This window comes from Nicotiana attenuata, unplaced genomic scaffold, assembly GCF_001879085.1.
Source record: "Nicotiana attenuata strain UT unplaced genomic scaffold, NIATTr2, whole genome shotgun sequence".
NCBI classification, from domain to species: domain Eukaryota; kingdom Viridiplantae; phylum Streptophyta; class Magnoliopsida; order Solanales; family Solanaceae; genus Nicotiana; species Nicotiana attenuata.
In genome coordinates this window covers 948,018-965,553 of record NW_017670291.1, presented here as the reverse complement: position 1 = coordinate 965,553, position 17,536 = coordinate 948,018, and the positions used below count along the sequence as shown (strand labels likewise).

General features: G+C 38.9%; 1 protein-coding gene across 1 annotated transcript; it reads left to right on the top strand.

Annotated features, from left to right (window-relative positions):
• Positions 1-1,973: 1,973 nt before the first annotated feature.
• On the top strand, positions 1,974-16,789 carry LOC109237352 (protein RETICULATA-RELATED 1, chloroplastic-like). The gene is made up of 8 exons (XM_019403652.1): positions 1,974-2,526; positions 3,874-4,038; positions 4,124-4,216; positions 4,292-4,407; positions 14,876-14,974; positions 15,062-15,367; positions 15,491-15,655; positions 16,087-16,789. Exons 1-8 carry the CDS (start codon positions 2,164-2,166, stop codon positions 16,370-16,372), a joined length of 1,593 nt encoding a protein of 530 aa, XP_019259197.1. The 5' UTR covers positions 1,974-2,163; the 3' UTR covers positions 16,373-16,789.
• The last annotated feature ends 747 nt before the right edge of the window (positions 16,790-17,536 follow it).

The window sequence follows — 17,536 nt, the reverse complement described above, 5'->3', positions numbered from 1 at the left end:
TTGACATGCATTTAATGGATGTGGTTACCGCCTACCTTTATGGCTCACTTGATAATGAGATATACATGAAAATTCCCGATGGATTTAAAATGCCTAACGCACATAATTCAAAGTCCCGGGAAATGTTTTCAATCAAATTGCAAATTGTATGGTCTAAGCAATGAGGATGAATGTGGTATAATCGTCTTAGTGAGTATTTATTAAAGGAAGGTTATATAAATGATGCCATTTGTCCATGTGTTTTTATAAAGAAAACAACATCAGAATTTGTTGTACTTGCCGTATATGTTGATGACATAAACCTTATTGGAACTCCTATAGAACTCCAAAAGGCAATTGATTATTTAAAGAAGGAATTCAAGATGAAAGATCTCGGAAAGATTAAATTATGTCTTGGTTTGCAAATTGAACATTTGGCAAACGAAATTTTTGTTCATCAATCTGCCTACATAGAAAAGGTATTGAAACGGTTTTACATGGATGAAGCACATCCATTAGTACTCCGATGGTTGTTCGATCACTTGATGTGAATAAGGATCCATTCCGACCTCAAGAAGAGAATGAAGAGCTTCTTGGTCCTGAAATACCATATCTTAGTGCAATTGGTGCACTAATGTATCTTGCTAATACTACAAGGCCCGACATAACTTTTTCAGTTAATGTCTTAGCAAGATATAGCTCTGCTCCCACAAGAAGACATTAGAATGGAATCAAACACATATTGCGGTATCTAAAAGGGACTACCGATATGGGCTTATTTTATGGCAATAATTGCAGTCCTGATTTGTTGGTTATGCTGGTGCTGAGTATTTATCTGACCCACACAAGGCTCGATCTCAAACAGGTTATGTGTTTACCTGTGGAGGCACTGTCATATCTTGGCGATCGACTAAGCAATAAATTGTGGCTACTTCATCTAATCATGTTGAGATAATTGCTATTCATGAAGCAAGTCGGGAGTGTGTGTGGTTGAGGTTTATAATACATCTTATTCGAGACAAATGTGGTTTGAAATGTGACAAACTACCCACGATTTTGTATGAAGACAATGCAGCATGCATAGCCCAATTGAAAGAAGGATTCATAAAAAAATATAGGACAAAACACATTTCACCGAAGTTATTTTTCACACATGATCTTCAAAAGAATGGTGATATCAATGTGCAACAAATTCGTTCAAGTGATAATATGGCTGATTTGTTCACAAAATCTCTACCGATGTCAACCTTCAAGAAGCTAGTGCACAAGATTGGTGCAAAGGCTCAAGGATGTGAAATGATGCTCTCATCAAGGGGAGTTTAATACGCGTTGCACTCTTTTTCCCTTACAAAGTTTTGTCCAACTGGGTTTTCCTTGCAAGGTTTTTAACGAGGCAACCAAAATGCGTATTGTTAGATATGTGTACTCTTTTTCTTTACTAGATTTTTTCCCATTGGGTTTTATTTTAGTTAAGGTTTTAACGAGGCACATTACTTATTGAGTAGAACATTCAAGGGGGAGTGTTATGAATAGAATTGTAATTAGAGTGAATGTTTATCTTTTAGAGAGTTTTACTTTGTGGCTAAGTTATTTTCCCCCATAAATAGAGGGGTCTTACCCCATTGTAAATCATCCCAAAATTCAATAAGAATTACTCTCTTTCTCTGCAATATTGTTCTTCTACTTTTATTGTTTTTATTACACAATAATATTTATAAGATAATCTCATATAAATCCACATAAATCATAGTAAGACATAGGAAACAGAATTCCTTCATTTATTGAGCAAGCTAAATAATATAATATTCGTTATTTTCAGGAATTTTTTCTTAATTATTATTTTTTTTAATATAAATCAAACACATAATATTCACCTATTTTTAAAAATTGTATACTCAAACACATTGTCTTTAGTTTTACACTCGATGTAGCCAAGAGGAGCTCGACAGAGTTGACCCGTCGACAGCCCGAGTCGACTCATTCTCTGGATGGGTTTGACTCTCTCGGCCATTCTATCAAAACCCCCCAACACTCCCTTCGATATTCCTTCTTTCCCTTCCTCCTCTCTCTCTCTGGAGAGAGAAAATTTCCCTCCTCCATTTTACCCATGAAAAGCTCTCCATAGATAAGAAAAACACTTGAGAAAGAAAAGACCTTAAAGATTCAAGAATTATCATCACAAAAATGTCTCACTCAGTGTTTCAAACAGCTCAATTCATGCCCATAAATACCCAAATTGTCCCTACCTCCAAACCCTTATTTCCCGCCGTAGTTATCCGTCGACCAGCTCCGGTGGTCGCCGGGAAGCTCTGTCAAACTAACGTTATCAAGGCGTCCACTGCTCCAGCGATTGACAGAGACGCTATTGACGGTTTGGAGCGGTGCTTTCAGGCGTCACCGTTGATTGATTCTCCGTCACCGTCGTCATCCTCTTCGGTAATGTACGCTCCGGTAATGAAAGGGGGAAAATACGGTGCTTTAGGTGCAGTTACATTGGAAAAATCGAAACTTGATTTGACCCAGAAACAGACCAAGTCTAGCCCCGAGGTTTGTGAATAGATTATTGATTTTAGCAGCTTTTATCCTTATTTTTCTTTTACTTTTTGGCTTTTCTTGAATGAAATTTGTGCTGAAGTTGTTGTCTCCTCATAGTTCTGGTGAACTTCCATTTTTCTACTATGTTGTAAAGATATCAGCTTGTAAGTGCGTCAGTAATAATTGAATACGGCCCCCAAATGAATGAAATGGATATTGGTGATTCATATGCTGACACCATCTAACTTGGGATTGAGACTTTAGTGGTGTTGTGTTGTTGTATGCTAATTATATTTGATGTTTTTGGTGAGTTGATTTAGTAACAACAATGCTGTTTATTGGACTTTGAAATTAGTTACTTTAGTTGCTATTGGACTATTATAGTTCTAAATTCATTTATATTTGTACTTTTCTTATTTCGTATATTGTTCATTTCACTTCTAAGGAACGTGCGCTTCACTTTCTCTCTTTTCGCTTCATGTCCCGTAGACCTTGTGCTAGACCTTATTGCTTTTTGGCACTTTTCATCACTTAAGCTGAAGAAAAACATTGATGGTGTCCGGTGTTGGGAAAGCTCCGGTGTGGTACTCATAGTTGAGTTAGAGAGGTTTTGTTAAAGTAGAAATTTTAGTCAAAACTTTGAGATTGTCTGTAGGAACATCATTTTACACTTGTCTATAGGAACATCAATTTTCATCTCTTATTATTATTGGAGCACCAGAAGCTTCGTTAAGGCGTGTCTAGTTTTCCAGAAATAATCCTATATCAAAATCAGAGGTGTGAAGCTGGGCTATGCGAATGGAACTGAAACTGTTGTTGTATTCTTGACTAGTTTCATCTTGTTATTTGTTTGTGGTTTTTCCTTCAGACATGTTGCTAGAAAGTATGGAGGTGTAGACACAATGCTTTTGCTTTAGGATAAAACTATGTAGGTGAGCAAATGTGTTTGTTTCATTGCCACATGTTCTGTTGGATTGAAGAGTTTTGTTGTGTGGGTTTCCTGGTGCTGTTTACTTATGACTGGCCAATGTGAGGATCCAGCACCCAGCACTGACAAATTAAAGCTCCTAGATGTGTCTTATGCGCTTTAATGAAATGTATCTCTTTGTTATTTTGGTTCTAAAGCATCTCCTTTGTCAATGAAATGGAAAAGTGAGAAAAGAACAGGGCGAAAAATTAATGTGCTTCAACTGGCCTAGATGGTGTGAATTTGGCATGTGCTTGCTTTATATGATGACAGAATATTCCACCTATTAAGAACCTGTTTCTCTGTGTTTTGCCTGATCTTAAGATTTCGTGGTACAATTTGGTAACTCTTTGGGTGTTGAAAAAATTGGCTAATGCCGTGCAAAATCACAGCTTTCTACTGGCGGAGGAGGTGGAAATATGGGAAAGAATTTAAATCATGGCGGTGGTGATGGAGGTGACGATAATGGTGATGATGATGATTACTTTGATGACTTTGATGATGGTGATGAGGGAGATGAGGGTGGACTATTTAGGAGAAGAATGATACTCCAAGAGGTATGAGGCTTCTGCAAATGGAAATAATTTCTGTTAATTCATGGGGAAAAAATAGTAACAGTATTGTATCTCTCATAATTTTCAGTTATTTGATCGGAAATTTGTTGATGCCGTGCTGAATGAGTGGCAGAAGACAATGATGGATTTACCAGCTGGGTTTCGGCAAGCCTATGAAATGGCAAGTTACTTTGCTTAATGTAGTTATGTAGTTGCATTATTATGTGTCTAACTATGGTTTGTACCTTTCATCCAGGGCTTAGTTAGCTCTGCCCAAATGGTGAAGTTTCTTGCCATTAATGCAAGGCCGACAACAGCTAGATTTATTTCCCGGTCACTTCCTCAAGGATTATCAAGGGCATTCATTGGCAGGTAAATACAACACTACCTCATTACTCAAAACACTTGGAGAGGGCAAAGGTGCTGGACAAAAGCCTTTCTACTAGAAATTTAGTATATGTATGATTGCTGGGGTTGGAGAAATTACTTTGCTGATTGAAGTCCTTATACTCTCTATTTAGCTTTAATCACTTTATGTGTTTAGAAATACCTACGAAGTTTTACTTTGAGGTCTCAAAGAAGTTTGGTTCACAAGCATTTTCTTACTGAGAGGTCATGCTTTTGCTTCTTACCACGCCTTACCTAAAGAAGATATAAAGACACTCTGGTTGTACTCTTAATATGAAATGAACCTAGTACAGGAGTGAAAAAAGAAGTTCCTGAGAATCTGTCATGGATTGTCATGCTTATTGGATATTATGAAAGAACAGTGAGTGTAATGTGCAATGGAGTTAAATTTTATTTATTGCCGCCCACATGTAATTATCATAAGAGAATATGCCGCTTGAAAAGCATATTGCTTCGGTGAAAGAGGTACACTGTAGTTGGGAACAGATAAGGCAGAATTCCAAAAATCATATATATCTAAAGTGTGGCCTCATTCTGGAATTTTGTATCTTGAAATGAGAGGAATTGACAGAATTGTTTATCCTTTTAGATTTTGTTTTGGGATTCCAGTGAAGAAGGGGAGTGCAGGGGAAGGATGATCTTGACTTTTTCTTCCAAAAGCTTGAAAGTTTTGAACAGGGGTGTAAATGAGCTTAGGCATTTGTTAACAGAACATGGCCAGCACATCCATTTATGATATGACCCAAGCTCAAGCTCAAGCTCACACTCAGTTTATGCTCAATTGTTAAACGAGTTGAGTTTGAAAAACCTCAGTTGGTTTATTTGTTTTTAAAAACGTAAATAGCTTTCTAAGAAACTTGGTTTCAGTACAAGGGCTTCACTGAATTGATAGATACTTGGTGGGAGTCATATGATATTCAAGGGGATCCTGATGCCATCCTTGCTTAGAAACTCAGTTTACTGAAGGCAGACATCAAAAAGTGGAACAAAGAAGTATTCGGTAATCTAGAAATGAGGAAGAACAAGGCACTAGAAAGATTGGAACATGTTGATCATGGGTTAAGAAATAATCAGAATAATGAGCAATTGGAGGCTGAAAGATCGGTTATCATAAGGGAGCTTGATGAAATTGCAAAATCTGAAGAATAAGTTGGAGACAGAAATCTAGATGTTTGTGAATTAAGCATGGTGATAGAAATACAATTTTTTTTCACAAACAAGCAAATGCCCATAAGAGATTCAACTCTATTGACAAGCTAATGATTGAAGGGAATCCTGTTGAGGGTGATAAAATTATTAAGGACCATATTCAGGGATTTTATGAAAGTCTTTTTACTGAAACTGAAACATGGAGGCCTAGCTGGGAGGATGAAAACCTGAAAAAACTATGAGAAGAAGATAAAGAGTGGTTGCAGAGGCCCTTCTCTTTTGAAGAAATGGAAGCAATAATTAACTCTTTCGGTGGTGACAAAGCTCCAGGCCTGGATGGTTTTAACCTTTATTTTTTCCAAAAATGCCGGAATACTGTGAAAGAGGATGTATGGAACGCCGTGGTTGCTTTTCATCAGAAGGGTACTTTTGTTAAAAGCTTAAATTCGGCTTTCATCACTTTGATACCAAAAAAAAAAAGGGAGCAATGGAAGTGCAGGATTTTAGGCCTACTAGGCAGTGTTTATAAGATATTGGCTAAGCTACTGGCGGGAAGATTGAAGATGGTGATTGACAAACTAATCTCACACAATCAGAACGCCTTTATAAAAGGTAGACAAATAATAGATGCAACTTTGGTGGCCAATGAAAGTGGTGGAGTATCTGTTGAAAATGAAAGAAAGAGGTGTTGCTTGTAAACTTGATCTTGAGAAGGCTTATGACCACATTAACTGGTCTTGCCTAATTAATGTCATGAGAATGATAGTATTTTGGAAATAAGTGGCTTGACTGGATTATGCTTTGTATTTCGACAGTCAGATTCTCAATTTTAATCAATGGAAGCCCTCATGGATATTTCAAGTCTTCAAGATGATTTAGACAAGGAGACCCCTTGTCACCTTATTTATTTGTTTTAGTAATGGAGATGCTGAGCCATGTATTGAAGAGGGCTGAAGACCTGGGTTGGTCAAGGGGCTGAGGATTGGAAGAAACAGTAGTGATAGTGTGATGCTATCTCACATTCTATATGCTGATGATTCCCTCTTGTTTTGTGAGGCAGAGAAGGAGCAATTTCTATATCTTAGAGGAATTTAACTGGCCTTTGAAGCAGCTTCTAGATTGAAAGTAAATCTGGGAAAGAGCAGTACTTATAGTATTAATGCTGATGATTGTATTGGTGAATTGGCTGATATTTTAGGATGATGGGTGGACAACTTTCCCATAGTCTATCTTGGATTTCCACTAGGAGTTAGAAGAAACGATCAAAGTATTTGGCAAGGGTTTTTGGATAGATGTGCCAACATATTAGTTCCCCGGAAGAAGCAATATTTATCATTTGGAGGCGGACTCATTTTGATTAATAGTGTTTTAGATGGTATGCCTTCTTATCTAATGTCCTTATTCGCTATAACTGCTATTTGACCAAAAAATTTAGATCTAGGTTTAAACAATTAGATTTTCTAATAAAATGGAGTTAATCTTAGCCAATATTAATATCAAAAAGATATGTTAATCGATTTTGTAGCGAGATATCACAGATATTATTTGAGTAGTAATAAATAACGATAATAATGCTATATTCAATGATCCAAAAATAAAGAAGGTAGCATTAAATAACAATAAATAGCAATGAATGACATTTATGTAAATAAAGCATGTGTGTCACCCGAAAAGGGTGAGGTTCTTTGATATTATTCCTGGCAACGATAAATGATTGATAAGCCTTTGAATATTCGGATTCTCCTTGCATCGTGGGAGAAAAAGTTAGATAAAGATCTGAAAAGAAGGTGTATTATATGATAGAGCAAGAATCTTCAGAGTATGTCAATTTGTTATTTTTTACAATGCCTTCTCTTGCCATGGAGGCACAGAGCTGTCACCAAACGTCCTGTCCACAGCCTTCTCTTCCTCGGGACGCAAGGGAACACCCTCATTAGCCTCTTCTAATTGTGGGTCCTCGGAGGTCTCCCCAACATCATATCCGATGTAGATCGTCGCCGTCTCCCGGAGAGAGAATTCATCCTCTACTGAATCGATGGCTGAGGGAACTCCCCCTACGTCCACAACCTTCCTTTTGCGGGGACTTAGGTCCCTGTCACGAGGAGAGACTTCGTCGTCTTCGTCGATGAGTGAAAACGAGGGAGGAGCGGGCCCAATAGCTGAGACGGGGGCGGAGACGGAAGGCACAACAGTTTTTCTCCTCCTAAACGTGGGCACGGGCGCCCTGTTTCTTCTGGTAGTCCCCCTGTCTGAGCCTAAAAAAGAACGAAGCGTAAAATTTTACAACGGCACAAGCCAATACACAATATGATAACGACCAGAAGAAGGAGATTACATGTCAAGGGGAGGGCCGGTTTGAACTTCTGAAAGAAGCTCGGCCAATCACGAATCCTCACGGTGTAAGGGAGAACCTGCCTGACCCAGTCAGCGGGGTGTGTCGCCAAAGGAGGAGGACGACTAGTGGCTGTAGGAGAAGAGTTACTCGACTAATTTGAAATGAACAAAGTTCCTAAAAGGATGAAAGCAAAAAACACGAACACTTACGTGTATGGTTACAAGCCTCGGGGAAACCGTCGACATCAACCACAACGGCCTCAGTCTTGACATAGAAGTAGTCGAGCCAGAACTGCCGACTGCTCTTATCGTCCATCTTCACCACAAAGTATTTGCCCCACGATGTCGAAAGTTCAACATCGTCCCTCTGTAGAAGCTAGGCGCGAACAGATGCACCAAATGCCGCACCGTGACCTCGACCTCGGCAAGTTCAGCAAACTTTGATAGCATCTTGATAACCTTGTAAACATAAGGGGCGAGCTGAGCCGTCAGAACTCCTCCACCAGCGGGAGAAGGGGGAACGAGTAGCCGATGGCGAATGGGTAGGCATAGAGAGCGCAATACCCAAGATGTTGAACCGCACTTCGTCCTTGCCAGCATGGGTTAATTCCACATGGTTGGGAAGGCCAAACTTAGCTTTCAATTCAGCCAAATGCCCATAATGTCATTGACGATTGAAACTTTCCGGTCATCACATCCGGCGACCGTTGAAAATCGGACCTAGCATTAGGGTCGCGGGGGATGATCCCCTCCACTGAAGGAAGAGCTTCATATTTTGCGGCGGCGACGGCTGCCCCCCCCCCCCGGAACGGGGAATACAACAGCCAAAATAACGGCGTGGCTTTCTTCATCAACATTAGAAGTAAGGTCAAACATGGTTATGCGATTTATAAGAAGATGAGAGTATGAAAGAAAGTTAAGGTTCAGGAGGCAAGGAAGACTCAAGATAAATAACGGAATTTACGTAGAGCAAGGATGGTATGAAAGGAAGTAAAGTTTGAACAATGAGGAAGCAATCTCTATTTATAGAGATTAAGGCACCAAACCCGAAACGGTTCATCATAATTGGCACTAGAATCGGAACGGCAGAACCAATCAAAGGTCACGTGTGAATGCACGCAATGCGTCAGGAATTGGCATCATCATGACGTCTTGATGTCACTTCGTTTCTTGGACCAGATGGTTCCAGCAAATCACCCGGAAAATTTGAAGGTTTGAAATATGCGGTCCACAAAGAGCCACGTCGCCTGTTTATCACAACGATCACGACCGCTGTTATCCGCTCATTGAACTCGTCCATGAAGATGACCTCAACAAGCGGAGGGACTAACTGTATGGGCTAAAAATTATCATAACTATATGTGAGCTTAATCAATATTAAGGAAGCCTTCGAAGGCTGCCACGTGTCATCAATCTGATGTCAACGAAGGATGAAGGCGAGGTCTAGGACCCAACGGAGGACGAGGACGGGGACGAGGACAAGGATGAGTACTCCCTTTAGCAGAGTAGTAACGGCTAGTTTTAGAAATAAGACTTTAAACAGAATATTATAGTAGATATTCCTCCAATCTATAGTATTAGATATGTAACTATAGAAGGGGATTGGACCCTCCTTGTAAAAAACAACACATTGACATTCTCTGAAGATTCTTGCTCTATCATACAAAATACACATTTTCTTCAGATATTTATCTAACTTTTTCTCCCACGATCCAAGGAGAATCCGAATATTCAAAGGCTTATCAATCATTTATCGTTGTCAGGAAGAATATCAAAGAATCTCACCTTTTTTGTGTGACTCACATGCTTTATTTACATAAATGCCATTCATTGCTATTTATTGTTATTTAATGCTACCTCCTTTATTTTTGAATGATTCAATATAGCATTATTGTAGTCATTTATTACTACTCAAATAATATCCGTGATATCTCACTACAAAATCGGTTAACATATCTTTTGGATATTAATATTGGCTAAGATTAACTCCATTTTATTAGAAAATCTAATTGTTTAAACCTAGATCTAAATTTTTGGTCAAACACCTGCTGCAGTTGAAAAAAGGTTGAATTCTCTGCGAAATCAGTTTCTATGGGATGAAAAAATTCACTTATTCAGATGGAAGATGGTCACTAGAGAAAAGAAAGGAGGTGGTTTGGGGGTTATAATTTTGAGACTACAGAATAAAAGTATGCCTTTTAAGTGGCTCTGTAGATTTAGCAGGGAAGCAAAAGCAACCTGGGTTAAAATAATTGAAGCTATTCATGGGAACAAACAAGGCTGGAATCCTCCACTTTGAAAGTATGTACGCCAGAGAGGGAGTTTGGAAAGAAACCTACAAATTATGTGAAGAGTTTAAGCAGTTTACTAGATTGGAGGTGGGCAATGGAAGTAAGATTAGTTTCTGGACAGATTTATGTGCTGGTGATGAGTGATTGAAATCAAAATTCCCGGATCTGTTTAGTTGTTGTAATAACAAAGATGGGGTTGTGGCTGAACTTTATTCAAGTTCAAGTTGGCAGGTGAGTTTTTGAAGGAGTTTGAATGATTGGGAAATAGTAGATTTCTGCCAGTTGCTCCTTCAATTGGAATCTACCCACATTGATCAAAACAAATAGGATTCATTAGTATGGAAAGAGAGTAAAGATAGGAAGTTTACTGTTAGAAATTGTTACAGCCTACTTATGAAACAAGCAGGTCACTCGAATACTAGCTGGCCTTGGAAAGTGATTTGGAAAGCTAAAGCGCCTATAAAAGCTACATGCTTGGGTTGGATTGCAGCTAGGGAAGCCTGTCTTACCCAGAGCAACCTTCAAAAGAGGGTTTTGCATTAAGTAATAGGTGCTTCTTGTGTGGAGAAGAGATGGAGACTGTGAATCACCTTCTTCTGCACTGTAGATATACTAGGCAATGCTGGGAACTCTTTTTCAACATCTGTAGGAAATCATGGATCATGCCTCAGAGTGTTAAAGAATTATTGAAGAGCTGGAAGCATCAGAGGACACATAGAGAACTGAAACAGACTTGGAGAACCATACCTGTATCAATATTCGGGACTATTTGGCTACAGAGAAATAGAGCTTGTTTTGATGGGTAGAAAGATCATATTGCTAGAGGAAAAAATAAGTGTTTGAATAATTTGTTTCTTTGGTGTAAGAGTCGTCTCATTGATAGTGTGGTTCAATATATGTAATTTCTAGAACTATTAGGGGAGATGATGTAACTGACTTTATGGATATTCCCAGCAGTCTTGTTTTTCCTTTGATACCATCTTGGTACATCAATTAATAAACCTTTACCTTATTTCCCCCTCCCCCCTCCCCCCCCCCCAAAAAAAAAGAAAAAAAAAGAAAAAAAAAAGAAAGAAATTACACCTCGTGCAGCATGCAGTCACACTCCCTCTGATCAAATTCTCTTGGTTTCTCTATTGTCACGACCCAAACCGGATGGGCCGCGACGAGCACCCGGTGCCTTACTCAACCGAGTACCAACATAACATATCTTTCTTATCATACTATCATGGTAAATGAGCTAGAAAACTCGTCATGAGATAACAAGAATGAAACATAGGAGAATACTCAACATATGACGACCCACCATGATATGCAAACTTATACATGTGACATACGGGCCTATAAGGCCGACATGACCATTTGTAAACTCAAAACATAAGCCGAAAAGGCCATGCAAGTATCCATACACCTGACATCTGTCTACAAGCCTCTAAGAGTACCTAATATCATAAAGGTCGGGACAGGGCCCCGCCATACCAATCAATACATATCCAAAGCATACTGACCAAATAGGCAACTCCGGAGCAAGTGGAGTACACCAACACCTTCGCTGAGCTGATAGCCTACTAGGAGGAATGTCAACCTGTCTATCGGGACCTGCGGGCATGAAACGCAGCGTCCCCAGGCAAAAGGGACGTCAGTACGAATAAAGTACCGAGTATGTAAGGCAGGAAAGCATAAATAAGAACAGTAATGTAAAGAGAGATAGAGGAGATACAACCTGTAACATCTGAGTGCCTCTGGGGGCTACTGACATGAAATGCATAATACATATATATACATAAACTTTTAAAAACATACGCCTCTGTGGGCATCATCATCATCATATCATACCCGGCCTCAAAGAGGACTCGGTAAAAACGTACCCGGCCACGTGGAGCTCGGTAAACCCAACTGATCAGTGGTTGCACAATAGGTGCCATACCCGGCCGACTATAGCGCGGCTCGGTAGAGTAAAATAGATACATATATAATGCATGCTGGACTCATGGAGTCACGTTCTAAACCTTTTGGAGTGACATAAGGTCATTGCACCATCGATTAACATTATGGACATCATACCATCAATATGAACTTCACTAGGACTTAAGGATCATATACACTTTCTTGGAATAACTTTGTAAGGAAAGAATAACATGGACAACCTTAGTTGCTAGGAGTAGATTCATTATGAAATAGCGTATCGTTTATGTTCGTTTCACTTTAGATCATGCCAAAAGAATGAAGGAAGAGCCTTAACATACCTTGTATATTCTTCCCAACCTCAAGCTATGCAATTTCACGGCTCCTTAGTCTACAATAAGAGAAATGACACTCTCGTTATCGTTTAAGCGTCGTAACTATTATGTATCGACCACAATCTATTTTACAATAAAATGGACAACACCTCCCCTATATATATGACTTCACACTAGTCAAAACAATCACAAACAGCCCAACATACCCCTATCGCTTCATACACAACACGACAACCATAATAGTGTCAAACAATCCGAAAATGTTATGACGAACGACCAACAAACAACCTTGCCATTATGTGGTGTTTCTCCACACCCTTCCTCCTCTCAACTCCATAAAAATAGTAGTAAAAGAGACAACCCAATACCAACACGAAACAGCCCAAAAGCAGTCTCACAAGTTCATCAACTCAAACATAATTTTTCGGTTTACTTAAATACGTTTCGACTTGTCTTTTCTTTCAAATTGAGAAATACAACCGAAAGTACATCATTACACCTCTTATCCAATAAACCAGCCATGAATTTAACTTAAAAATAAGTTCACAACCATCCAACCATTGCACAAGATCAAACAACATACCATTCTTCCGAAACTAGCTAGGTCTATTCTTTACGATCGAGTTACAACTCGCAAACGCATAGATAATGGAAGGAGAAGCACAAACTTACCTTGTATTGAGTATCACCCACGAAACCTGGTCCTTTTTCATCAAAAATAAGTTCCTCAACACGGATACAAGAAGGAGAAAGAGAAACTAGCATGCTGTCCGAACTTTTCAGCACTAGAATCACGTCGTAACACCCGGAATACCCTAGGGTTTGTGTGGGATTTTGGGGGAGGAGTTGCAGGGGTTAAATTAGGTTTTCTTGGTCTGAAATACAGGTGAAATAACTCAGTTTATATTCCCTTAAAAGACCCCTCTTGGCCGACATTGGGGCTTTTAATTAAGTCCTCTCATTTTGGCAAGTAGGTGATGCACCTACTTGTCACCTACCAACCCGCGCAGTCTCGCAAAAATGCAAATATCTCTCTACTCCGATGTTGTATTGACAAAAAGTTTAATGCGTTGGAAACTAGACTCATAGATCTTCAATTTTATATGTAGATAATCTATTGATTCCAAGTATATTGGGAGAAAAGTGCATCTACATTTGACCTAAATTTCAGCATATTATAAATGGAACTTGTGATGACCTTTTCCAACTTTTGTTCCACAACTCGCTTGACTTCAAAACATAACACCAACTATCGTACGACTAAAATAACTCATAATATAATCTCCTTATAATGTTAATAACCCTAGTATCACCCCAAAAGTACATGGTAAAACATTCCAACTTGTCGACTTTCGACGAAACTTATTTTCTTCAATTCGTTTAGCTTCTAAGCCTTCAAACCCTCTTGCTACTTGGTACTAATGATCTTAAATATTTGTAACCTCCACGTTAACATGATGAACTAACTTTGTAAACTTTTAAAAGACGATTCCCTTTCTTAGCTTACATTAATTGACTTATGATGTATTCTTACGTACGAAAACACGGGGTGTAACACTCTAGTCTCCTCGCTCCTCAACTTTTCTTTCGGGCTGATCTTTGGAATTTGTGATTTCATTTGTGTTCATGTTGGGGATTTCTTATGTGAATTCAGCTAGTCAAGTTTTGGTATCAAAACATGCAAACTGTCTACTCATCCACCTCTCTTTCTCGTTGCATCTCACCTTCAGGCTTTTCCTCTCCAGCTCATCCTCTGTGGCTCTAATATTACAAGTTCTTGGACTATCTCTCGTCTGCCCTCTCACTATCCTCAGTATTCTTATAGTGTATTTCTTTTATTCTACAATTTGGTAATTATCTCTGAACATGGCAGCAGTGAACCCATTTTAAAGTTCTGCGATCTCAACACTTTCACGGAGCAGAGGGCAGTCCCGCTCTTCTCCAACAGGATGGCTTTTGTTTCAAAAACCTTTTTATAACTGTGCAATATAACCTTCCTGTCCTTGATACCATTGTTGAAGTTACTGAGAATAAATGATGTCAAATTGATTTCGACCATTAGTTGCTTACTGTGTGAAAGGGGAAAAAGGGAAAAGAATAGATATCTGCATAATGGACTGAGCTCGCAAAGGAGCTCAGAAACTTGAAGGTTAAAAATAATTTCTCGAGACGAGCTTGAGCTTGCATAAGCCAAGCTGCTTGGCTTGTGTAATAGCGGAGCTGAGTCTGAATAAACCTCACCCTCCTTCGCTTAGTTTTAGAATATTCAACAGGGAGTTCTTTGGCACCTCCAAGCTTTTGAGATTCTGGTAGTATATACTGCTCTTCTGTCTATCGATGTCTTAGCCATTCAAAGTTTTTATGCAGATTTAGATTGATGCTTCTAGTTGCCTGATTTTCTATGAATCTTTAACACAGGATGATTGCAGATCCGGCATTTTTGTACAAGCTGCTTCTAGAGCAGGCCAGTACAATTGGTTGCTCAGTTTGGTGGGAGATCAAAAACCGTAAGGAGAGGTATATGTTCAGTTCAAGGAAATAAAACTCATTAAAAAGTCCTCATGCAGGATTTTAAACAAACATGTTTTTTTTATTGTGATCTAGGATAAAGCATGAGTGGGATCTTGCCCTTCTTAATGTGCTTACTGTAACGGCTTGCAATGCTATTGTTGTTTGGTCGCTTGCTCCTTGTCGCTCATATGGAAACACATTCCACTTTGATTTGCAAAACACGTTACAGAAGCTTCCAAACAATATCTTTGAAAAGAGTTATCCACTAAGAGAATTTGACTTGCAGAAGAGAATTCATTCCTTTTTCTATAAGGCTGCAGAGTTCTGTATGGTTGGACTCACTGCGGGAGCTGTCCAAGGGGCTCTATCAAACCTTGTTGCCACTAAAAAGGAGGGAAGGTAGATATTGGATGGCGTATTGGGCAATTTAATTTCCCATTTAACTCTTTTTATAAAGGTAAAATACCATTGACGACACCTTATGTTCCAGTCTAAATCTCGTTTGCTACTATTGTTTGCTAGGTTGTCAGTGACTATCCCATCTGTGAGCAGTAATGCACTTGGTTATGGTGCCTTTCTTGGTCTTTATGCGAACCTTCGTTATCAGCTCTTGTGTGGATTTGACAGAGCTGTAGTTAACCACTTTGATGTTATTGGAGTGGCTCTCTTCTTCAGCACTGCCCTGAGGTATACAGTTGGTAAATAAATGGTGGTAGCATATGCCTTTCCTTTTTTTCAACAAGTGCAAACTTCATTTATCAACTAGAGTTTCACGTTTTGATAGTACATATAAGCTTACAGAGCTTAGAGAATAAGAATCTTCTTGCCACATTAACACAAAAATGATATACTGGAAAAATTCCAAGTGATATAATCTTACGAGTAGAGAAACTAGGAGTATGCTCCATTCTGAAGCAGCTTATCCAAGTTTGCTACACGTTTTTGGGAAAAAGTTTTAATGCTTTAGTACCTAAAATAAAGCAATTGGTGTAAATTGCTGTTTATGGTTCATGCTTATAGTGTTTGTTGATTTTCTGGCAGAGCTTAATGTTTGCACATTTTTTGGTGCTCATTGGATTCGATTTTTTCTTGCTTAATAATCATTCGAATGTATGCAGGGTTTTGAATGTTCAAGTTGGAGAGACATCAAGACTAGCTTGGCTTGGTGTGGAGGTGGATCCCTTGGCCCATTCAGATGACGTCTTGAAGGCTTATAGTCGACCCACGGAGGGTCTTGAACAGCCTTCTTCAAAATGGTTGATATCTAAGAATGCCATAGTTTCCGGGCTTGGCCTTCTTGGGATCAAACAGGGTCAGACTGACTCGGCTTCTGAGGGTGAAACAGCAGCTCCTAAGGCTCGGAGAAAAAGAATTGTCAAGAAAAAAGTAACAAGTCGAGCCTAGGTAGTTGATGTAGTAGCCATCACTCAATTTTGCAGCCTGAGAATTTAATAAGCATTTAGTGTTTGATTGAAGCACCAAATGGAGACGGCTAAAATGCAAGTCTGATCACGAGCATTGCCATGTTCGCTACAGCAGTAAGGCGATTGAATATACTAGGATGCTGGGGAAGCTCTCTTGTCAATTCCTTTTCCCTTCCTAAATTTTCATGAATCTCTGATATACGTGAGATTATTTGCCTATCAGGAAAATATTTGAGACTGAACTTTGAAAATGAATTCCATAGTTAGGAGTAGGTATATATATGCTGTCATGCTTTTAGTGTATCTTTCCCTTGTGCACTCAGAGTTGCCTCTTTCGATGGTCTTGGATGATGATGCCCAGCAGTTTCTTATTCCTCTTTTAGTTTTAACAAGAAAAGTCAGTGTACTCAATTGAAGCCCATTAACATTTCAGTAGAAAACAACTAGGTGATTTTTTTTCATTTGCCTAAGCTTTGGTAAGTAGAGTATTTCGGTTGGGGTGGGAGATAGTAGGTACTCAAGCTAGTGTGCTACTCGGGAGACTCTTTAAGAGCCTGAAAATATGATGATTCTGCAGAAATTCTTGAACTTAAAGTTTGATTCTGAGGCGACTAAATTTTAAAAACTTTATAAATTTCAACTTTTTTTTTGCCAAATAACATCCTAAAAATGGCTATTTCTGTACTTTGCCCAGAACAAACTGCTGAGAGCAAAAAATGGTCCAACAACTAGAATTGGTCGGGTGGGATAACAAGTTGAAATAGGGACTCTTATACAACTCTATTTGAATTTCCTTTGTGGTGATCGAACTATCTACAATCTGAGTAAACTCTAAACACGTCATTTTCTTCAAACATTGTTTTGCCTTTATTTTCAATGAAGTCTGAAGTTTGAACAACCGAAGGCTTATTTTAGACCTGAAGGTCTGAGGTTTTAGTTTAAGCAATTTAAACTTCAGATCTGAAATTAGGCTCTAATAGTTCAAAACTTCATACTCGAAGGTCAGAAGAAAAAGAAAAGAGGAGAAGGAGGAACGATTTAAAGTTTGACAAATCTGTCTAAACTTTTTAAAAATTTGAAGAACACATCTAAAAGCAGCGACCTAATGCTATTTCTACTTATGTTTATACCTCTAGACTCTAGT

Bases quoted from the DNA above. Each gene is read 5' to 3' on its own strand.
- LOC109237352 (XM_019403652.1), top strand. From the start codon at position 2,164: ATGTCTCACTCAGTGTTTCAAACAGCTCAATTCATGCCCATAAATACC. The intron at 4,039-4,123 runs GTATGAGGCTTC...CATAATTTTCAG, and splicing joins GAAGAATGATACTCCAAGAG to TTATTTGATCGGAAATTTGT. The intron at 4,217-4,291 runs GCAAGTTACTTT...CCTTTCATCCAG, and splicing joins TTCGGCAAGCCTATGAAATG to GGCTTAGTTAGCTCTGCCCA.